Genomic DNA, 25,330 nt, shown 5'->3' with positions numbered 1-25,330 from the left:
ATTTTTTGAAATCCTCTTTTCTTGATTTCGCAGTTAAATTTTATCAGTAGCTGATATGGAATAAGGTGCACTGTGTGTGTTTGAATAGCAAAGCTACAAGGGCACAATGTTAAAATCAGCTGCAAAATGCTGCTTTTCTGTTTTTGTTTTTTGCAGCCTTTCATCAAGTTACTTGAAAATTAGGTGAATACAGTTTCCAATGTCTTGATGTGTGCAACCATTGGCCAGAGGCAAAATTAGGTGTGTTTTTTTTGTGGCACTTGCTTGTTGTTGGAAACATAACCAAGTGGAGTGTTCAAATTGTCCTGCTAATAAGCAGAGAAAAACAAGGACAAACATGCATAACTAGAAAAAATAGTGTAGTATGTATGTGTACTGTATATAGAAAACATTATACATCTAATGTATTGACCATGCAATCCATTATGTACCAAATAGTCATCCAGTGCTGAACAAACTGTGTCATGAATGTCTGTGAGTTGCATATTAATAGCTTATTATACTATGCATAATAAAATGGTTAAAAGGTGATACTCTTCGTTGCCATTACTATGCTGAAACATGTCTTGGTTTTCCCCAGTAACATAACTTGAGCCAAACGTCTGTTCTTAATTGACAACGTTGTAATTACAAGTGTGGAACACCTTTAAATATGTTTCCAATTAGAATCAGATTCTAGTATATTTTAATTGCATGGTTCCTAAAAATGATATTATAATAAAGAAAAAAAAATCCTTAACATTAGGATTAAATTAACAGGAGTCTCCAATCAATGTGGACTACAAAAGCAAATAAAAGGTCTGAAATTAGTGCCTGGTCAAAAAACGTCCTGATGTACTTTTTGTTAACCTATAACGATAGCATTAGCTACATTTGAAGCACCATGTCCGGCAGCTTCAAAATGTCCGTTGTGCTCTTCTACCATTAGTTTGAATCCCATGCTTGTTACACTTGCCGTACTGTTGTTTATAATGAACTCATCATCGGTATTAATGCTAGCTGAGTATTTTGCTTCTTACGTCTGTTACAACCTTGGTTCTGTTGTGCAACATACATGTTAATAAATGACCGTGTGGTCAAAGAGTACTGCATTAACCGGACTATAGAGCACACCGGTAGATAAGAAAAATGTTTTACATATACAAACCCCGTTTCCATATGAGTTGGGAAATTGTGTTAGATGTAAATATAAACGGAATACAATGATTTGCAAATCATTTTCAACCCATATTCAATTGGATGCACTACAAAGACAAGATATTTGATGTTCAAACTCATAAACTTTTTTTTTTTTGCAAATAATAATTAACTTAGAATTTCATGGCTGCAACAAGTGCCAAAATAGTTGGGAAAGGGCATGTTCACCACTGTGTTACATAGCCTTTCCTTTTAACAACACTCAGTAAACGTTTGGGAACTGAGGAGACACATTTTTTAAGCTTCTCAGGTGGAATTCTTTCCCATTCTTGCTTGATGTACAGCTTAAGTTGTTCAACAGTCCGGGGGTCTCCGTTATGGTATTTTAGGCTTTATAATGTGCCACACATTTTCAATGGGAGACAGGTCTGAACTACAGGCAGGCCAGTTTAGTACCCGCACTATTTTACTATGAAGCCACGTTGATGTAACACGTGGCTTGGCATTGTCTTGCTGAAATAAGCAGGGGCGTCCATGGTAACGTTGCTTGGATGGCAACATATGTTGCTCCAAAACCTGTATGTACCTTTCAGCATTAATGCCGCTTTCACAGATGTGTAAGTTACCCATGTCTTGGGCACTAATTCACCCCCATACCATCACAGATGCTGGCTTTTCAACTTTGCGCCTATAACAATCCGGATGGTTCTTTTCCTCTTTGGTCCGGAGGACACGACGTCCACAGTTTCCAAAAACCATTTGAAATGTGGACTCGTCAGACCACAGAACACTTTTCCACTTTGTATCAGTCCATCTTAGATGAGCTCAGGCCCAGCGAAGCCGACGGCGTTTCTGGGTGTTGTTGATAAGCTGTTTTCGCCTTGCATAGGAGAGTTTTAACTTGCACTTACAGATGTAGCGACCAACTGTAGTTACTGACAGTGGGTTTCTGAAGTGTTCCTGAGCCCATGTGGTGATATCCTTTACACACTGATGTCGGTTGTTGATGCAGTACAGCCTGAGGGATCGAAGGTCACGGGCTTAGCTGCTTACGTGCAGTGATTTCTCCAGATTCTTTGAACCCTTTGATGATATTATGGACCGTAGATGGTGAAATCCCTAAATTCCTTGCAATAGCTGGTTGAGAAAGGTTTTTCTTAAACTGTTCAACAATTTGCTCACGCATTTGTTGACAAAGTGGTGACTCTCGTCCCATTCTTGTTTGTGAATGACTGAGCATTTCATGGAATCTACTTTTATACCCAATCATGGCACCCACCTGTTTCCAATTTGCCTGTTCACCCGTGGGATGTTCCAAATAAGTGTTTGATGAGCATTCCTCAACTTTATCAGTATTTATTGCCACCTTTCCCAAATTCTTTGTCATGTGTTGCTGGCATCAAATTCAAAAGTTAATGATTATTTGCAAAAAAGAAATTGTTTATCAGTTTGAACATCAAATATGTTGTCTTTGTAGCATATTCAACTGAATATGGGTTGAAAATGATTTGCAAATCATTGTATTCCGTTTATATTTACATCTAACACAATTTCCCAACTCATATGGAAACAGGGTTTGTATTAGCTTCACCGGGCTATAAGCCGCAGATATATACAATGTGAAATGACTTATTTACAAAGAAAGATTTTGGAAATGTTTATTTACATACCTGAAATTGTTTCCAAACGTTGTCTGTAACACAGCAGTAAAACAGCTGACCAAACAACACAAAAATCATCGTCATGGACCCACGAGCTGCGGTAGTTAGCTCTCCAATCAGCTAAAAATACTCAATAACGCCACGGGGACGTTTTGGTGAATTTACTGAGGAATTTGTGAAACTAAAACAATACAAAAATAATGTCATCGTAAGTCTATAATACTAACACAGACACTCATAAACATGTTAGCATATTAGCTAATGCTAACGGCGCTACCTTGATTGCGTTACAATAGCCTGTACAATAGCCGGTACCGGTCCACGGACCGGTATCGGGGACCACTAGTTTACACAACGTGCAGTACACTACTTAATATGTCTGTGTGGAAACTCGTTCGGTACACCTCTGCACCAAACCGAAACCCCCGTACCGAAACGGTTCGATACAAATACATGTACCGTTACACCCCTATTGTTTTGATTAATGTTTCTCAGCTGTTTGTAAATGTTGCAGTTTATAAATAAAGGTAAAAAAAAACAAAAAAAAAAACGTAGCCTCAGCGCATGCGCATAGCATAGATCCACCGAATCGATGACTAAATTAATCGCCAAATATTTGTATAATCGATTTGAATCGATTAGTTGTTGCAGCCCTAGTTGACATCAAACAATATGTATGATGTATGTGTACCAAGGTATTGCTTGATCGTCCAGTTTGAAGAGCCAAGAGACAGAGCGAACTGAAACACGTCAAACACACCATTGCTACAGTTAGCATCCACATATTTTCATGGATAAATGGTTTCGTGTGATGCAGACTGATGGTGCTGTGTTCGGGCAAGGTCAGCTAAAAAGGTTGGACATGTTTTAATGGTTTGTTTTTCTGATTCGGGGAGTGTCGTCTGCCTCTTTTTCTCGGTGCTCTGCTTTGCGCTCACTTTACTCCGTTCCAGTTGTAAGGGCAGGATTGTATGGACCTCTGGCTGTGGGCTGTGGACAATCACTAATTCAACCAGCGGCTGGGAGACTCGTAACTCCAATGTACTTACAGCATAACAAAAACAGCTGGTATCTCAAAATACTTGTATCTTGAGGTACCACTGTACTATGTTCTCCCTTTCATGTGCTCCAAATTATAATGTAAGTTACACAATTATCTTTCCATCTGCTAATCCATACATGATCTTTGTTTTTGTTTCTGCAGCTCCGTGTGGTGGACAGTACGGTGGATCTGAGGGAGTGGTTCTATCTCCAAACTACCCGCTAAACTACACCACCAGACAAATGTGCCCCTACTACATCACTGTACCACCACAGTTTGGTAAGCTCCTATCGTAATTACATGAACACGATAGTTGCACAAATATGAAATAATCTCATCCCCTATTTCACTTTTCCCCCTCCAGTTGTTTTCGGTCAGTTTGCTGTCTTCCAGACCGCGATGAACGACTCTGTGGAGCTGTTCGATGGAGCCAATGAGAACTCACGACTGTTAAGCTCTCTGGCAGGAACACATTCAGGTGACAAGTGGTGACTTAAAAAGAATACTATAAAGGGAATTGATGGCAAAGCATGTACATTTGTATCCTTATTAAATGCCATTCTTGGAGAAATGTCATATTAATTCACCTCAGGGAGACAACTCTCTGTCTGAAATCCTTCACCGGGCTGCTCTACTCGTCTCTAGTCTTCAGGAGCTTTAAAAAAGTTTGTGAAAAATCGGTCCAATATTTAGTCTGGTGGAATGATGAATTGTTGATCTTGTTCGCTTCTCCCATTAGACTCAGGAACTGCTGTTGGTCCTTTGTAGGAGTAGGGGGATAGTGAGGACTGAGAGGCTGATGCATTGATTGGCTGTCTTGTGAGACCTCTTTTCTCAGGTGCAGGGTTGTGAGTCAGCACTTTAGGAAGTGTGACAATTTTCCTGAGGTATATTATTCCACTCCTACAATTTGCCTCAAATTAGACAGGGTTGCCAAATTGGTCTTAATGTATTGTTTTGTCTTGCATGGCTGTAAGATGCCTATTGACTAACATTACTTGTCTTGTATACATTACATCTTCTACGGATTGGGGTGCACCTAAACATCTGGGCTAAAATCTAGTTTTGCAGTTTTAAATCTGACAATGCTTTACTGGTCACGACCACACTTAGGTAAACTTTAATCTCACCGATGTGATTGGCTTTTTGTTTCTAAGGGTCAGAGATGGATTTATTGTTGGATTGAAGAAGAGCCGGTGCCCAGCCCTGATGAGAGATGGATTTTCTAACATTGGCAAAAAATGTTTTTGTTTTTTTTAAAGATCCGACATCTCAACGTTCAATTTCTGACTAGCTTAAAGCAGACAAAACACTTGATTACACAAATAAATTAATATGCTTTAATAAAGCACAATATCTAAATGTAAACAAAAAAAAAGATTAGAAAACAACAAATTAGTTTTTGTTTTGTCTTGCTATTAGGCAATTGGTTGCACCATAACTTTAATGAACTAACATTTGGTAAACCAGCAGAGTAATGTCCAACAAAAAAAACCTTAAGCATCACCCGTTTCAGCACAGCTTGTGTTGTTACCAATCTGTTACTTTTGGATAAAAAAAAAAGCTTCGCAGTATCCCGATTTACAGTCTTCCCACGCTCAGACAGACTGCTGCTGAAGCCCTTCTACTTCAGGACAGGCTCAGGTAGGCTGTATGCAGGCTGCTTTACCGAGCTGCTGCCTCTCTATTGGACTCCAGGACTGCACGTTACTTTTTTTTTTACCCCAAAAGTAAAATTCAGTTTCAGGGCAAACAATAGAGGGCTTGAGCCCGAATGTGCACCCCCTAACGCCTAAGAAAAACTTTAACCTAAAAAAACGTATATTAGATCATTTAATTGTTTGTAGTGTGAAGCAGAATACAAACATCTAACATTATTTAGTGTAACGAATGGAGTTGGGGGAAATAATACATTTTTAGATGCATCGCAATTCGGACATGGAGGATTATAGAATCAATTAGTAAACCTCAATTATCAATAATCAATTTATTTATTTTAAATAAAATAATGTAGACAGTTCTGAAATGTGGCTGTCTGCAGCGAGCCACCTCATCGAGAGATCTGACCAGTTCCTTTATTATAGGGTACTTATGTTCCAGTTTTGCAGACATTTTCATTCATTTCATAAATGTGGGAATTAATTAAACTCTTTCTTTTTCCTAATTACCGTAGTTGTTTTTGTAAAATTGCAAGTTACAAACGCTTATTTAGTGAAACGAAAAAAAACAAAGTAAAACTGCATCAACATACATGAATTAAAGATGCATCATTAATCAATTTTTAATCGAATTGTAGCTCCTGAATTGTAATCGTAATCGAATCATGAGATGGCCAAAAATTCACATCCTACTAACGAATGTATTCATGTGAAAGAGTCCTTCAATGTGCAATTACATTTACGGGGGTGCATGATTTCCAATGAGGCGCACATCTCGCTAGAACACCAGGCTTTCAAAAGGTTTGAATACACCAATAACCCTTTAAACACGTTTCCAGAAAACTATTCGAATACCTTGTTGCAATTAGTCTTGACTTAGCAAAGTCATCTAAAGTAAGCCACCATTTCTCTGCTCGCTTGACTCGTTCTGTATCCAAATGTTCACCACAAAAATATCCTTCTCAAACAGCCCAGCCGTGTGTGTGTGCAAACTGTGCACACTCTTAGAAAAAAAAATAAATGCACGTTCTACTCTTTAGAGGTTCCTGAGACCATCTTTGTAAGAAGAATTTAATGAAATTGTCTGCAAGAAGGCAACTCTTGGGGGCCATAATAACCCAACACCAGGAGTTGTTATCACATTTTATTTGGCAGTGATGTATTTGGCGAAAATCCATTATGGCTTATCTTTATGAGATGGCATCAATGGCGAAGATGTCTCGCTGGGGGAGCGCAGTCTGCAGTAGTGTTGTACTGGACTCAACATATCCAGACTACAGTGGTGTCCACACACTCCACTTGTGTCCATATGCAGAAAACTTGAGTCATCACAGTTCTGCTATGCATTGATTGCTTCTGTGAGCTGCAGTGTTAACATTGCAGTCACATTTTACAAGACTATCATGCTGCAGTAGGTTAGCCTATTTGCTGAAGTAAAAGACAATGACCAAACTTATTCTACAGCTCTAACATGTATAGCTGACTGACGGACGGATACATTTTGATAATAGTGGACAAACTGCAATGGCGAGCAAATTATCTTTTTTAGCGAATTAGTGAAAAAGACAATTTAAAATGCATACTATCTTTGCTTAGTTTACATTATGGCTTGCATATGTAAGGTTTATGTTGTACTTGATAATAACGTGGATTAAGGAGCTTATTTCAATACTACACTGCAAAATAGAGCTAGGATGAAAAGACTAGATTTTAGGGGGGAAAAAAACCTAACAAACAGTAAAATTACCTACCTGCATGGACAGATGATTTGAATTTATAAGACATCCTAAATTTAGATTTGTAAATCTAGAAATTGCCACGACTTTTAAAATAGAAAAAACTATTTTATGCTGAAAACAAGCAGGATTCAACTTTCAATTCCTAAATTAAGCATCTTTAAACAAGATTTTCAAAGTGGGAAAACCAAAATATATTATTCGAATAGTTTTTTTATTTTTAAAATATTTAAGCTAAAATAGAACAAATATAATTATTCATGTTAAAATTAGGATCAGGCAATGACTAAAAATAAGTAAATATCCCTCAAAACTACGGTCATTTCTAGAAATAAAATGTTAAATATTGGTAAGTGGCGAATTGCAGTGTAACTAAGGTTATTTATGTTTCTTCCTCATCTGTGGTCCATTTAAGATTGTCCTAAGGAAGTGGGCAATTCATTTTATATTGAATGATTGACTCTGTTGTTTCATTGAATTTTGGTGGGAAATTTGCCTTTTGGCTAAAGCTGAAGGGAAGGCAAAAAACAAAACCCACCAGGCTTCACAGACTTAATGCTATCTGCTTCATTAGCGAATTACACAGCGATGCGCGCACACACAAGCACACCCAAACAGCAAACAGCTTTGTTACAGAAAAGTGACAGTATAAGTGACAGTATACTTACACTTTAAACACAGAAAGCCGTATGCAATCAACAAACATAATGCATGTTTCGACATGCTTAATAATGTTTGTAAATGTCAGCCGCACAAGGCCACGCTGGTCTCATTTATCACTGTTGTTATGTGTGTTTGCCTACCTTGTAAATGTGTGTAGGAGTTCTCTTTCTATTACAGCAATTAATTAAATTTCTTTACAAGAAATAACTGAAGTAGGTGAATTTGTTGGTTAAGTAAGTGTAGTTTTTTTTCTAAATTGAGTTTAATTGTAATAGTTTGTATTGTTGTTTTTAATATGTCCATATCTACCCCATCTGCCTATGTACACACAGCTTAGGTGTCGGTGCTGGAAAAAAGTAAAAAAAAAAAAAAGTAACTCCTTAATAAAATTGTTGTTTTTGATCCCTGTTATTACAGACACTCTGACCTGTACCTGTGGTGGCAACTACCGTGGTTCCTCATTAAAAACGTCACAAGGCAGGACAAAAGCCACATATTGTATTATGGATGAGGTAGACATTTTGAGGGATAAGGAGAATTCATATTGAGATATTAGATGAAAGCTACAGGTGTCGGCAGACTTCATTATGTGAAGCGTCAAATTGGATCTTGATAGTACACAAACTGATGGAGAGATGGGTAAAAAAAAAAAAAAAGGTCCAGTTATTGCAGTGTGTACAATTCTGCTCAAATGAAACTTGTCCTGCTGTTACAATTAGTTGCTGCAAATTCCCTCAAAACAACCCAAGAGTTTACGGTGAAACATTCCTTTCTTGGATTTGTGTTTCCCAGGGGAGACGTTACCACTGGCTACATCTAATCAGATAATGCTGCGCTTCAACGCCAAGAGTGGTCAATCAGCGAAAGGCTTTCACTTTGTCTACCAAGGTACCAACACATCTTATTTCACTTGTGTCTCATTTACCAAATGTTTGTAATTTTTGTCTGTGTTATTTAACCTGAGAATACTGAAGAAAAGTTTGCCGTTTCAGTTTTTAGTACTCGGAATAGTGCAGATCTTAGTTTAGAATTACATGACCTATTTAAGTTGCAATTAATGGCTTGTGGAACTTTCTCAGAAAATACAAAAATGGATAATGGAGAACCAGAGTCAAACAAAAAAACATGTACACAAGTAGCATACAACTAGGGATGGGCTCCGAATTCAGTACTTTTGTAGGTGTTGACCGGATTTTGTCGGTACTATTCTCGATAGACAGACAAGAATCCTCTGACCTACGCGTGTGTGTGTCAACATTTTGGTCAGAAATTAAAAAATATAAAACATAATTTTATAATTTTATAGCTGCTAGAGGATTTAACGACTTCAAAAAACAACATTCAATGTATGTGTTTTGGTGTCATTTTTTAAAATGTTTTATTGAAGTTTGTTTATTTCACATTGAATATATTGCACTGAAATATTAATTTTTTGAAATTAACTTCTTTAAGTATGGATTTGTTTGCGTCTTGTGTCGGAGTAAGTGCAGCCTCTCTCCAATAAGCGCACCTTCGGTGGTAAAAAAAGAAGAAAGAAAACAAAAAAAGTGGTTTTATTTTAGAGGCACTGCTGGACTGCTTCTAAAATGCCCATAAAAAGTTGTAAATGTCTCCTGCAAGTTTGATAACGTAGCATGTACAGGACATGCAACATCCTCTTTGAGATAAGGCGGTCTGCACCTCTTTACAATTGCATATGCAGTCTTAGTAAATCGCACACAACACGCTGACTAATAGTACACGCAATTTTATACATTTTACACACTGTTTAGCATGTGGTGTTTGGATCTTAGTAAATCAGGCCCTTGGCCGGCAAACAAGCAGCACTTGGACCTGTCTTAGCCAAACTGCTTCTAGGTATTGTTGCAATTTCCCCCAGTGTGCCTGATAGAAAACAGTATGGCTACACTTTTTCAAAATGCACTAACTCGATGCTAATTTACATTGACTGTGTCATAAACATGCTACTGATTAGCATTAGCGATTTTACATGGCGATTTCAACAACTTAAAATGTGTTCATGTAAACTACAATGGAGATTCACGTTACAATCAAACAGCCAGTGTGTAATAAGTACAATACTTACAGTTTAAACACATTTTTAAGTCGATATATTCAGTTTAATGAAAGATACTACTCCCTGACTAGGCCATTTAACGTCTTGGATTTCCAACTGCATGCAAAGTCGACTCTATACTACTTGCAAATGAGACTTAAGAGTGAAAGAAATCAAGATATAATAACTGGGGAGCACAATTATCAGCTCACTGTTAAATGTTAATTAAAGCAAATTTACATTTATTAACACATGAACACAGAGGAGTACCAACAATTGGTACTGTTGAGTGTTGGTATCGATTCTCAAGTACCAGAAATTGGAACCGTATTGATTCAAATGTGAAAGGTACCCATCCGTACATACAACTTGTAATTCTAAAACAGGGTCCTGTTCTTTTTACTTTTAAGAAAGGATAAAGGATACAATTACCCACCATCACACTAAATGTGTGCACAGCTATCATACTTGAGGAGGATAATAATAATAATGATAATAATAATAATTGTAATATTATTAATAATAATAATGGATTGGTTGTATGTAGCGCTTTTTTAGAGTTTTTTGTAGTAATAACTCAATCAATCAATCAATGTTTATTTATATAGCCCTAAATCACAAGTGTCTCAAAGGGCTGCACAAGCCACAACGACATCCTCGGTACAGAGCCCACTTAAGGGCAAGGAAAAACTCACCCCAGTGGGACGTCGATGTGAATGACTATGAGAAACCTTGGAGAGGACCGCATATGTGGGTAACCCCCCCAGGAGAGACCGAATGCAATGGATGTCGAGTGGGTCTGACATAATATTGTGAGAGTCCAGTCCATAGTGGATCCAACATAATAGTAAGAGTAAGATACTCATCATTCATTAATGATAGACTACTTTGTCAAAATAAATAAATAAACCCTCATAGTTGTTAAAAAAATGGATTTTAAATCCTGACATTATCCCCTTACTGGATGCTGTTTGAAATACTTGGAAATCTAGAAGTTAAACTATAGAAATATATTGGAGCACATTAATAATACAAATGATAATATTACATTTTATTTAGAAAGCGCTTTTTGGAAATGCAGACACTTTACAGAAGTGGTTCTCAAATGGGGGTACGCGTACCCCTGGGGGTACTTGAAGATATGCCAAGGGGTAAGTGAGATTTTTTTTTAAATATTCTAAAAATAGCAACAATTCAAAAATCCTTTATACATATAAATAAAAAGCTATCTTTTTCTCCAAATAGTTCAAGAAAAACCACTACAAATGAGCAATATTTTGCACTGTTATACAATTTAATAAATCAGAAACTGATGACATAGTGCTGTATTTTACTTCTTTATCTCTTTTTTTCAACCAAAAATGATTTGCTCTGATTAGGGGGTACTTGAATTAAAAAGAAATTCACAGGGGGTACATCACTGATAAAAGGTTGAAAACCACTGCTTTACAGGGTATTATGAGTGTGTAAAATAGCACATTTAATAGTAAAAAAAAAACACAGACCACAACAAATGCACCTTAAAAGTACATACAGAAGACACAATAATAATAAAAAAAATATGGTGATGTATTATTACATGTGAAAGTTTTAATAAGTTATGCATTAAAAGCAGAGCGGAACAATGCTTTTGTTACTTAAAAAAAAACAGTATACATAATAATAATAATAATATTTTTTTTCTTCACTGATTGGCTGTGTGAAGAAGTTACCCTGCCTTATATAGTGATGCATAGTGTCCATTGATAATTGTTGAGTTCAGCAAATGTGCTTTCATGCTTTATAAAATGTTGCATTATACAATTTGTAGGATTTAATAAAACACGATAACAACCAATGCTATCATTGAAATTTGTGCTGTGCAATGTTTGCCTGTTCAGTTTTGCTCAGACCAGACAGTAAGTTATGAAACAATGTACTTAAGGGTAACACACTTAAAATTAATCTACTCATAGTTGATGATTAAGTAAAGTTTAAAAAGTGCAAACAAATGTGAATGTAAACAATCAATGAAGCTAAATTAAACTACTTTATTCCCTTGTTGCTGCTGTTACTGAAGCTGTGCCCCGGACCAGTGACAGTCAGTGTAGCTCGGTGCCAGAGCCTCGATACGGGAGGCGACTCGGGTCGGAGTTCTCGGCCGGATCGGTGGTCCGGTTCGAGTGCAGTCCAGGATATTTGTTGAAGGGATCAAACGCAATCTGGTGCCAGGCAGTACCGGGAGCTCTGGCACAGTGGAACGCAACAAAGCCAAGCTGCATCGGTAAGAAAATCGAAGATATAGTCATTATAATAGAGATCCATAATCCGTACAAGACAACACAACAATTCTGCCTGCCAGGGTGGTATTATTTGAACAATACTATTGATATTGTGGTTGTGGTTTCCAGTGGTGTAGAAATGTGCTGCCTCTCTCTCTCCGTCTGATACCGTACAGGACTACAAGAATACACATTGTCAAATGTATACCTGTTTAAACAATGTAAAGGCATCATTTAGGTGTTGTTCTTGTATTGTATCCCTCTTTTACTGCATTCTGTGAAAGTATACATCATTTGAAAGATTAATCATAGTGATGTTAATACTAATCAAATTAATTATATGCATTTATGAACGTTTTCCTCAGCAAACTGTTTCAACTGTCACTTTAGTTTTATCAAATGAAGTCACTTTGTCTCTCTCTGGCTCATAATTTGCACACATATAGTGGATGTCATTTGCTAACATCCTATAATTTTCCCTAGTTATTTGGTTAATAAACGTCACTAAAAAAACTGTCATTTATGTCTCCTATTTAGTTCCCTGCAGCGGGAATTTGACCGAACGCCGCGGCACCATCTTGTCTCCTGGCTATCCGGAGCCTTACCCAAACAGTCTCAACTGTCTGTGGAGAATCCATGTCAGCGAAGGGGCTGGGATACAGGTGGGACTGCTTCATTGCATGAGTTTTATTGCATTAACTAAGAGCCTCAATTTGAGTTTAATTGGTTCTATGATGGAGCGTTTACAAAAACAATTTTAAAACACTTGTATCTCAAATCAACATTGCCAATATCTAATTAATTTGTAATTGGCAGTACCATAAAAAAAAGAAGCACCATGCCTTTTAAAAAAGAAAAACACATTTTAGATAAGAAATATTGTATAAAAACAATACAATATAATGTATTATAAAAACTACAGTATTTTTATGAAGTAATGTAATAATAATGTAAATATTTTACCTTGGAGAGTGGATTTTTACGATATCGCCTTCCAGTTGCTTTTTCATCAAACACAACGTCAGCAGCGTTTCCATATTTTCATAGGTAAATGTATGTCGTGTAGATATTATTTTAACATTCTTGGCTGGTGCTAGACTACTGCTTCAGTACAGTGCATGATTTTGTACTTTAATTCAATTGATATCACTATCTTCTTTTTGTCAGCGCTGTCCTTCACACTCATTTTCTTCCTTTCCGTGCTGAGAAAAAAAAAAAAATCTCGAACTCTAGCTACAAGCTAACGCTAGCGAATAAGACCGGATGCTTTTGGCGAATCTTTGTGGCTACACCAACTAATTGTATTGTTTAGTATTGTAGATAATAAATAAATAAATAAATAAATAAATGGGTTATACTTGTATAGCGCTTTTCTACCATATTAGTTTCAGACAAAAAAGAAAAAGGAAAAAAAAGAAATCCAAAACAAAATAACAACAACAATGAGTAATGAAAGAAAATAATAACAGCATATCTATGTTTCGTACATGTTTACATTTACATGTTTACAGTTTCACATTCTAACATGTCCGAAAAGGAGTAGGAAGAAGCAGAGTTTATTGAATCCTACCCCTTTCCTGTCTGGAAATAAATTCTAATACAATTGTTTACATACTTTTTTAGATTTTAAACACAACAACAATTAATTAATAAATTTATTAATATTAATACAGTTGACATGAATAGGTAGTTCATTCCGGCATTGGTGTGTAAATGTATAATTGAATAATTAAGGTATAATTGTCTATCGATCATAGATGCACATTAATGAAGGAGATAAATAAAAAAATAAAAAATAAATGAATTTACTGTGGGGTTCACATAATTTACTGAAGACGTGATAGAGTTTATATCATTCATCAATCAATATTTATTTTCCTTTTACTTTGTAAACATTTTGAGTTTGAACAATTCTTTAAACCTATCACATTAGTACAATGTTTGACTTCTTTGCATAATCCATTCCATAATTTAAACCACCCGCTGACTGGCATATCGTGGATAGTGGGGACCTACTCATGCAGTCAAAACACAAGAAGAAAACCAAAACCAAAACTGAACCTTTTCACGGTGGGAGCGTGGAATGTAAGGACCCTCATAGACTACGACAACACAAACATAGAGAGACCACACCGACGCACTGCTCTCGTGAGTAGGGAACAGGACTGCTTCAATATTGACTTCAGCGCCATCTCTGAAACAAGACTTGCCATAGAGCAGGGGTCGGCAACCTTTACCAGTCAAAGAGCCATTTTGACCAGTTTCACAAATTATAGAAATCAATGGGAGCCGCAAACATTTTTTGAAATTTTAAATGAAATAACACAGCATACAAAGTTTTTTTTTTGCTTGGTGCTATGTATAAACCAGGGGTCTCAGACACGCTGCCCACACCTTTATGTGTCACGCGGGTTTTAAATGAATGGCTCAGCGTCATGCGTGCCGTGATGGTACAGCATATAGCATCCACTACAGCCAGCGTGCCTGATCAGCCACACGTTATATGGGGCTTCCGCTTGCTCACATAGGTGACAGCAAGGCATACTTGGTCAACAACCACACAGGTCACACTGACGGTGGCGGTATAAAAAAAAACTTGAACACTCTTACTAATAATGCGCCACACTGTGAACCCACACCAAACAAGAATGACAAACAAATTTTGGGAGAACATCTGCACCGTAACACAACATAAACACAACAGGACAAATACCCAGAATCCCATGCAGCCCTAACTCTTCCGGGATACATTATACACCTCCGCTACCAAACCCCGCCCACCTCAACGAAGCACAGAGAGAGAGAGGGGGGGGGGGGGGTTGATGTGTGAGGGAGCAGGGTTGGGGTGGGGGCGGGGTTTGGTGATAGCAGGGGTGTATAATGTAGCCCGGAAGAGTCAGGGCTGCATGGGATTCTGGGTGTTTGTTCTGTTGTGTTTATGTTGTGTTAAGGTGCAGATGTTCTCCCGAAATGTGTTTGTCATTCTTGTTTGGTTTTGGTTCAAAGTGTGGCGCATTATTAGTAAGAGTGTTAAAGTTGTTTTATATGACTACCGTCAGTATAACCTGTGTGGCTGTTGACAAAGTATGCCTTGCTGTCACGTAAGTGTGCAAGCAGAAGATGTATATTGTATAACAAGTGTTGGGCTGGCACGCTGTTAAAACAGATTGTAGAGGGCGCTAAATGCTGTACCATCATGGCACGCCCTTATTATAGCCGTAAGGATGAAAATCGGTGAATATTAATCCGGGGAGTTTTCTGCGAGAGGCACTCAAATCCGGAAGTCTCACGGGAAAATTGGGGGGTTCAGCAAGTAAGCTGCTGAGCCGCATCACAGTGATCAAAGAGCCGCATGCGGCTCCGGAGCCGCGGGTTGCCGACCCCTGCCATAGAGGGAAGTCTGGCCAAAGCTGGTGCCAACTACACCTTCTTCTGGAAAGGGAAAATATGTTGAAGATCGGCGGATCCACGGTGTTGGCTTTGCGATCAATACATCAACCACGAATCTCTGAAATTCTGGTCTCAACACCTATAAATGAACGTTTCATGACCCTATGCGTGCTGCTCCCTAACAGCAACAACCTGACCCTGATCTCTGTGTATGTACAAACCTTTGAGTCCGAGGAAGATGTCAAGGAGTCTTTATAATGCCCTTAACTGGACCAGCCAAGATGTATCCAGTAAAGACAAACTTCTTGTGCTTGGGAATTTCAACGCCAGAGTCAGTGGGAACCACAATTTCTGGGATGGCATTCTCGGCAGGCGGGATCTTGGATCCTGTAACTCAAATGGGCTCCTCCTCCTTGGCCTATGTGTTGTAAACTAACTGGTCATCACCAACACCCTCTTCCGACTCCCGAATCGTCACAAGACCCTCTGGAAACACCCGTGGTCAAAGCACTGGACCATTCGAGACTACATCCTTACCTGATCACGCGATCGGAGCGACCTCCTTGTGACCCACAGCATGCCTGATGCAGACGATTGCTGGACAGACCATCGGCTCCTCATATCTCGCCTCAGAGTCCGATTGCGAAACCTCCCCGCCATAACAGACAAGCAAAGAGGGCACAGCACTTTAATGTTGCAAGGTAGAAGATCTCTGCTGTCCAAGAAGGCTACTTGAACCGTCTCATGGAGCTTCTGAATGAGGCTCCAATACCGGCAGCCCAGCCGGATTCCGCAGAAGCGGACTGGTCCGTGCTTCGCAGCGCCATCTCCGAGGCTGCAGAGGAAATAGTTGGCTACTCCAGACACTCCCATCAAGACTGGTTTGATCAAAACAACGCTGATATCCAAGAACTGAACAATCAGAAGAGAGCTTCCCCCCTGGCATGGGAGAACTGCCCTAATCATGCTTGCTTGCGACACTTCCAGGAAGCAAAATAGAAGTGCCAGCGAAGGCTCAGAGAAATGCGAAACCTCTGGTGGCAAGACAAAGTAAATTAAATCCACTCCTACGCTGACAGCAGAAACCTTCACCTCTTCTATGCTGGAACAAAGGAAATCTTTGGCCCTCGTCATGGGGGTATCAACATCCTCCAGCCTGTCGATGAGACAACCACCCTTACAGAAGATCAAGCCATCCTCGAACAATGGAAAGAACACTTTCATATTCTCCTAAATCGCCCATCTACAGCGGCTGGTGACCTGCTTTGTAAGGTTCCCCAAATACCTGCCAGGCAGTGGATGTCACTCCGTCCCTCCGCATGAAGACAAGAAAGACCCCTGGACCAGACAACATCCCCTTAGAACTCATCTTTCATGGGGGCATGGCCTTGAAGACCAGGCTATTCATGACAAGTGTGTGCATGTGGGAGACAAAGGCTGTACCTGCGGACTTGAAGGATGCCACAATCACTACCATCTTTAAAAAGGGTGACTGCTCCATTTGCAGAAACTACAGCTGCATCTCCCTCCTCAGCATCACCTGAAAGATTTTTGCACGGGTACTGCTCAACAGGCTTCTGATTATTGCCGAAGAAGTCCTTCCAGAATCACAGTTCGGCTTCCGGCCATCTCGTGGCACCACTGACATGATTTTCTGCGCTCACCTGTCTCGTGAGCAACGACGACCACTCTTTTTCATTTTTTGGTACCTAGTAAACGCTTTCGATATCGTACCAAGACCAGCCATGTGGACCACCTTGAGACGTTTTGGCTGCTCTGATCATTTCACAGATCTTGTACAGGCTCAAGAACGCCATCTCTGACTCCTTTCCCATCACCGCTGGACTGAAGCAAGGCTTTGTTCTGGACCCCACCCTCTTTTTTCTCCACCTTGGGGCTATGATCCATGAGCTTTCTGATACGGCCTGTGGCATCCAACTTTGCTACCGAATGGATGGAAGACTTTTCAACACTGGGCACTGGGCGTCTGAATGCGTGCCGACTCACAACCTTGGTCATAGCATGGGAGCTGCAGTATGCGGACGACAACGCAACACCTGTGGTCACAGTTTCCAAACTCCAGACTACTATTGATCTCTTTGATACCGCCTAATTCCGCTTTGGTCTCACTGCCAACATTACAAAGACTAAGATCCTTGCGCAGGGAGTCCCGGGTCATCCTCCCCCAGACACCAGCAATGTACGACTTTGTGGAAAAGTCCTTGAGACTGTGAAAGCTTTCTGAAATCTTGGAAGTTACCTTGCCAGTGATTGCACAATGCAGAAGGATATCGACAACAGATTTCGTGCTGCACATGAAGCTTTTGGAAGGCTCTCCAAATGTCTCTTCTTAAGCCATAACCTTAGTTTGCATACCAAAATCATGGTGTCCCAAGCCATCATTCTTTCTACCCTTCTGTACGGCTCTGAGGTGTGGGTTTTGTATAGGCAGGATGTGAAAAAGCTGGAGCGTTTCTAACAGCAGAAACATGAAACATGCCCACAACCCAACTCCCTCGTCCCTCGTATTTGGCACAAGACCCTGGAGAACCCTCAAACGAAGATTCTGCAACCAACTGAAGGCCACTCTCCTCCGCTGCAACATTGACCCTGCTACCTGGGAAATCCTTGCCCAAGACCGCAACGGACAGACCGCATGTAAAGTGAAAGACGTTGTGTGGCAGAGGCCAAGAGAGAACGACGCAAAGAACGGCTTCTCCTTCCCCGCTCTCCACCCACACTTCCCTGTAGTAAGTGTGCCAGCCTCTTCTGTTCTGCCTTGAGCTCAAAGAGCCACATCAGACATCATCACCCCACAAACAGCAATACTTGAGACTCAAATGATCTGTTAAATGATTCCTATCGCTCGGACACAAGCAATTACCTAGATAGATTTTGTGTCATTCATCAATCAGTATTTATTTTCCTTGTACTTTGTAAACACTTTGTAAACAATTTTTAAAACTGGATCATATTAGTACTAATGTTAGACTTCTTTGCATAATTCATTCCATAATTTAATTCCAAATACTGTTAGGCTAATGGCGTGTATGCTTGTAACTACATTTTTGGCTTGACAATTAAAACACAACTATCAGCCAAGAGATGTCGTTCTTAAGATGTTGTACCAATGTATAAGATGACCATAAATGCAAAATGACCTTTGAGGCTTTTGGATCCTCTATGTGCTCAATAAAATGGGTAAAAAAAAGCGAAAAACTTATAATAAGAATAATTTATTTGTTGGATGCACATTGTCTCTCATCATTTACACAACTTTTGGAACCTTTTTGTACAACATATATACGTTTGTTTTATTTTATGTTTAGATCCAAGTGATTGCCTTCGCCACAGAACACAACTGGGATTCGTTGGAGATCTACGATGGAGGAGACATGACGGCTCCTAAATTAGGGTCATTTTCTGGTATGACAATATGCTCACTCACACACACACAGACACTCTAGAGGTCTAAGATGGATGGGATATGACAGCTCCTAAACTATAGCCGCGTGCAGACACAAGCACACACACACACACACACACACACACACACACACACACACACACACACACACACACAGCAAAGATCTATGATGAATTAGCTATGACAGTTATTAAACTATGAGCACACACATGCACACACATAGCACTGCACACCAGAGATCTATAAAGGATGAGTTGTAATACCAAAAAATCTGATATTATCTTAAATGTTCTTTTGATACGTTTAGAAGTCGTCCTCTGTGAAAGCTGCAAAGCGGAGGGGAAAAGCAAGAACCGCGTCACTTGTATTTTGAGTGAAGGCTAGAAGGAGTTAGAGAGGACAGGGAGGGATAAGGAATGATCTAACCTTTACAATTTCCTAGCGGAGGTCCCCCTGTGACCTGCCCAAAGCACATACCTGTCACAAACTTATCACACATGAGACATGCCGCCCATAGGGCAGCGCACACACTCACACAAATACACAAAGGCACGCAAATGACTGTGCCCTTCTTCACAAGGCACACTAGGGAGCTGCCCACTCTAACCACAGTGCTCTGGTGTTTGCCACCGAGCACTGATAAGGGATTCATCATATAGAGACGCAATACCATGTTAGATGTCCATGGAGGTTTTGGGGTTACCGGCCTTTTATTCCCCATCAAACTCCAGCTGGACTTAGATTTAAAGACTTCTTAATCCAGAATTCCACATTTCAATAATCATTTCCGCCACTATATTATGTACAACTGCAAAATCAAATGAGCGAAAATCAATGTATGGAAAAAAAAAATCTATTTGATACAGCTCTCAATATGTCGCAGTCATCATACATTGTCAGACATTCTTCTTTATTATTTTTTTGCTAATTTATTTCGGACACAACAAACCAAAAATGCTCTTCATCTTCAGAATTCAAAGAAGAAAAATAATATATAAATCATGCTAATACTATATAGAAATATAATATAATATTGTCATTTGTAGACCCCCACCAAAAACAAAACAAAAAAACAAACTGTAATATTACATAAACATTTAAAAACAGAAAACTTGTGTGTGAAGCAAACCTTATAACGTCCTGCCCCATCAATAAAATATGATCATCTGATTCTTAAACAATAATACAATACATAATCACCTGCAACATAACAATATTCAGTATTTTTCAGATACATATTATATATTATATAATTACATCTACATATATTTAGAATAATAAACCCACTTATCATACTCTCTACTATACTACTACTACTACTACTTCTACTACTACTATTAATAATAATCATCATCATTATCATGATTACGCTATAAATGAAGTATTTATCATTTCATTTTGATTACACTAATTATGAACATATTGTTGAACCTAAACCTGACAGTGTCAATGAAACCATTGTTATGTTTATCAAGGCACAATTGTGTACACATCTCTGGTATTAGATCGTATTCAATTGTGCAAATCTATCTAATAAAAATGTCTGGACAGTGTGTAATGTTTGTTTTTGTGATGCATTTAATTTTGTATTGTAATTAGCTCTGTCTTCCATGATTAACCTTTTCATTATTATCTTTGACAGGAACGACAGCTCCCGCCCTCCTTAACTCCACGTCCAATCAGCTTCTCCTGCACTTTCAGAGTGACATTAGTGTTGTTGCTGCAGGGTTTCACCTGGAATATAAAAGTAAGTTAAATCTTTCTATATACAGCACATGAAGCAACTGATAGGTGCACAGACTGACCCTTTTTACCAGAATGGGTGAATGCGCACACAGACATATGACACACACACACACACACACACACACACACACACGCACGCATAGAGCAAAAACCGTCAACATCAAATAGCAAGTCAAGTCAGTGACCTGAAATGGTACTGCAGAAGAACACACACATGCCTAAAGGTACATAAACACAAACCATGTAAATCTGTGACGCATAGATTGTCAACATTTGTGTTCAGGTGTCATAATGCACAAATGAAGAGGAAATTTGCATAGGGACATGTATAGACACACAACATTTGAGACACAAATACACACACTTGCACACACATATACACCTGTCAGGTTATAGCTGTGCTTTTTCAGGCCATTGTAGTTCTTTCAGCTTAGAATCATTTCTAGATCAATGAGCATGTCTCCTTTTGTTAGGATGTGTGAAAGGATTTTTTGGGGCTGTCTGCATGTATTTGTGAGTCTATGGTACTAACCTGCACTCACTTGTCGCTCGATTGTATGTATTTTAGTCGGCCAGCCGACCTTTCACTTTGGAGGACAGTTTATTATGTCGATATCAATGGACCCTTTTGCTGTCTTTGAATGTTGTCAGGACTGACTACTGGAGCAGGTCTTAACTTTTATTTTCCGCAATTTTTGAAGAAGAGAGAGATAAAAATAAAACAATTGAATTTTGAATTTTACAAAGGAATAAAGAGCCAAAAAAAAACATAAAATCCATTAAAGTAGGGTGGATCCATTTTTTTTTTTAGATTTCAGTGCATGTATTTTTTTTTTCTCAGGCACAGACACAAACGTATATGAGCCATTAAGCAGCAACAGTTGTTGTCCTCACCTATATATATATATATATATATATGATATTGATATTGACTTCTATTTCACTTTTAAAAGAAGATATCAAAACATTGCAAAATAAACTTTTAACCTAATTACAACTGTGTGATACCAGTAGCCACTGTTTTTCTGTAGATAGCTGCCATAACCCCCCCCCCCAGTTATTTTCCATTTCCGTGTGGCCCCATTACTCAATGTAGTACTCAAGCATACTTCATAGATCAGAGGACTTGAGCTCCCGACCTGCAGGCTGTCATATTTTATGGCCCTCTACTTAACTTCATAGTTACTATTTAACTTCATTAAAATAAAACATACATTTATATATATTAGGGCTTTCAAAGAATTTAAATATTTAATCGAGATTAATAGCAGTTTGTTCAAAGTTAACTCAAAATTAATCCCGATTAATCGCAGATAGATATAATTCGTCATCATTAATAAGCAGAGGTGGGTAGAGTAGCCAGAAATTGTACTCAAGTAAGAGTACTGTTACTTTAGAGATTTATTACTCAAGTAAAAGTAAGGAGTAGTCACCCAAATATTTACTTGAGTAAAAGTAACAAGTATGTTGTGAAAAAACTACTCAAGTACTGAGTAACTGATGAGTAACATACAGACACATATCATATACATATATATATATATATATATATTTACATACACACATATATATATATACACACACATATATATATATATATATATATATATATATATATATATATATATACACACATTTATATATATATATATATATATATATATATATATATATATATATATATATATATATACACACACATATATATATATACAGTATATAATGTATATTTATTTATTTTGCCGTGTTTGTTTACATGTTAAAGGTGTTTTAATGAATATACATGCATGTTTAACACATATAGATTCCTTTCTTTCATGAAGACAAGAATATAAGTTGGTGTATTACCTGATTCTGATGACTTGCATTGACTGTAATCAGACAGTAGTGATGATAGCGTCCACGTTTTCAAATGGAGGAGAAAAAAAGTTCCTCCTTTCTGTCTAATACCACATGAAAGTGGTTGGTTTTTGGCATCTTATCTGTCCAGCTTCCATATCCGTTTTTATACACTTTACAAGAAATACATTGGCGGCAAACTCCGTAGCTTGCTAGCTTGTTTGCGCTGGCTTTCGGAGACTCTTGTTTTGAAAGCGCAGGCGAGATGGAGCGGCACTTTTATTGTGAAGACAGGAACTGTGCAGTCAGTCTTTAGGCTTGTGACGGGATGTATGTTTGAAATAAAATAGTGTATTTTTTCCTTCACACTTTTGATTGATTGATTGAAACTTGTATTAGTAGATTGCACAGTACAGTACATATTCTGTACAATTGACCACTAAATGGTAACACCCCAATAAGTTTTTCAACTTGTTTAAGTCAGGTCATGTGACCGCCTGGCTCTGTTTGATTGGTCCAACGTCACCAGTGACTGCATCTGATTGGTGGAACGGAGTCAAACGTCACTAGTGACTGCATTTTATTGGTGGAACGGAGTGAAACGTCACCAGTAACGCAGGCACTTTGAAGGTCTGTCTGACAGACCAAAACAAACAAAGCGTGCATTAACAGATCGATAAAAATTAGTAGCGAGTAGCGAGCTGAATGTAGATAAAAGTAGCGGAGTAAAAGTAGTGTTTCTTCTCTATAAATATACTCAAGTAAAAGTAAAAGTAAGTTGCATTAAAACTACTCTTAGAAGTACAATTTATCCCAAAAGTTACTCAAGTAGATGTAACGGAGTAAATGTAGCGCGTTACTACCCACCTCTGTTAATAAGTATACCTTGAACAGATACTTTTCAAGTTTTTATTACCATGACTGGACAATTAGTTTTATTGAATGTTATACACACTTTTAATGACAATTTAAAATAAATACCTGCAGTGCGTTGGTGTGTTGCCAGATTTTGTATTTTGTATTAAAACAGAGTTTGTATTCCTGTTGTAGGATCACTTGCATTCAAAGAAGGAACTACACTTCCATGTTTAGATACCAGTTTCACACACTAATAACACAAACTGTGGATTCTTACAATCATGGTTTGATTGTCAAAGATGTTTAGTAATGTAATGTGTGTTATTTCTACCTAATTAAATGCTTCTGATATTTTGTATTTATATGTTGTACAAGTTAATGGTGTTCATATCTCTGCATGACAATGTTTTAACCTTCTGTATTTGTTCATTAAGTGTAATATTCAGCCTGCTTAACATTCTGTAATAGTGGACTATCAATCAGAACATGTTGTAAAAGAAGAAACACTTTATTTCAATCTGCCAGAAAACATTCCTTTATCTAGAAATATCACAGATTACATTTAAAAACATCTTTGACAAAGCATGATCGTAATGTAAGACAATTTCTTTGTGTTATGTAGTAAGACCTGATTTGACATGTATCACTTTTATTGTGAAAGTATGTGATTGGTACGAGAAGAGGTGTCTTGACATGTTTTGACGACATGAAAGTCTCCGATTAAAAAGACTCTGGACTTTCTGCTTACAATCTTTCTTTTCAGCTGAGCTCTTATTCCATTTTACCAAAGCAGTTAGTGCAACAATCTACATTGTGTTTTATTAATGAACACTCTGGGCCCCCCTCCATCACAGGCCCCTAGAATCCGTCTCCTTTACCCCCCCCCCCCCCTTTTCGGCGCCCCTGTTAATGAACTCAACTGTAATCCAAATACGAATGTAAAGCTCCACATCTCTGCAAGCGGCAAAACGCCTGAGCACGCTCTCGCTCTAATGTTGTTGTCTCACAGCGATCGGAGATAAACTAGTCTTGTCAGGAGAATGACTTGCAAATATATATAAATACATATATATATATATATACAGGCAACGAAAGAAACATCATCATCCACGCAAAAAACTCCATTCTCATCCACAACAGTACACCATGGCAAAAAAAGAACAATGCAACATTTGACGTCACTATGGGAAGTTTTGACGGAGCAGAAACGTGTGAACTCGTTGGGAGTTTCCTCCTCTCCCAGCTCGCTAGCCTCAATCTGAACCTTGGTATTTACCGTGATGACGGACTGGCAGTGTGTCGCGCCTCGCCAAGGAGCAGCGAGAATACCAAGAAGCGCATATGCCAAATTTTCAAAGAGAACGGCCTACGGATCACGATTGAAGCCAACAAGCAAACCGTCAACTTCCTTGACGTCACTTTCAACCTGAGAAATAACAGCTACCAACCATTCACGAAACCCAACACAACACTCCAATACGTGCACCATGACAGCAACCACCCACCCACCACCACGAAAAGAATACCTACCGGAATCAATAAAAGGCTATCGATGCTGTCATCTAGCAAAGCTGAATTTGACCAAGCAACCCCCCCGTACCAAAAAGCCCTTGATGAAAGCGGATACAATTTCACCCTCACCTATGAACCCACGCCAGGAAACCAGCCAAAAAAGAACAGAAAACGAAACGACATCATCTGGTACAACCCCCCATACAGCAAAAACGTCTCAACTAACATTGGACACAAATTCCTCAATCTGATTGACAAACACTTTCCCAAAGACAACACCCTAAGAAAAGTATTCAACAAGAACAACATTAAATTGAGCTACAGCTGCATGAACAATATACGAC

The 25,330-nt window shown here is 38.5% G+C and overlaps 1 protein-coding gene across 1 annotated transcript in view; it reads left to right on the top strand.

Moving 5' to 3' along the window:
- Positions 1-25,330, top strand: part of csmd1a (CUB and Sushi multiple domains 1a) — a 1,090,750-nt gene that overhangs the window by 918,273 nt on the left and 147,147 nt on the right. Inside the window, exons 33-39 of the mRNA XM_061964242.1 lie at positions 4,003-4,119; positions 4,205-4,318; positions 8,690-8,785; positions 12,013-12,216; positions 12,752-12,876; positions 18,934-19,030; positions 20,674-20,778. Of these exons, the coding sequence (XP_061820226.1) occupies positions 4,003-4,119; positions 4,205-4,318; positions 8,690-8,785; positions 12,013-12,216; positions 12,752-12,876; positions 18,934-19,030; positions 20,674-20,778 (858 nt within the window). The remainder of the gene's footprint in view (positions 1-4,002; positions 4,120-4,204; positions 4,319-8,689; positions 8,786-12,012; positions 12,217-12,751; positions 12,877-18,933; positions 19,031-20,673; positions 20,779-25,330) is intronic.

The sequence above is a fragment of the Nerophis lumbriciformis genome, linkage group LG06 (assembly GCF_033978685.3).
Source record: "Nerophis lumbriciformis linkage group LG06, RoL_Nlum_v2.1, whole genome shotgun sequence".
Taxonomy (NCBI): domain Eukaryota; kingdom Metazoa; phylum Chordata; class Actinopteri; order Syngnathiformes; family Syngnathidae; genus Nerophis; species Nerophis lumbriciformis.
The sequence above is the reverse complement of the archived record's forward strand: the minus strand, read 5'-3'. Positions and strand labels throughout refer to the sequence as shown.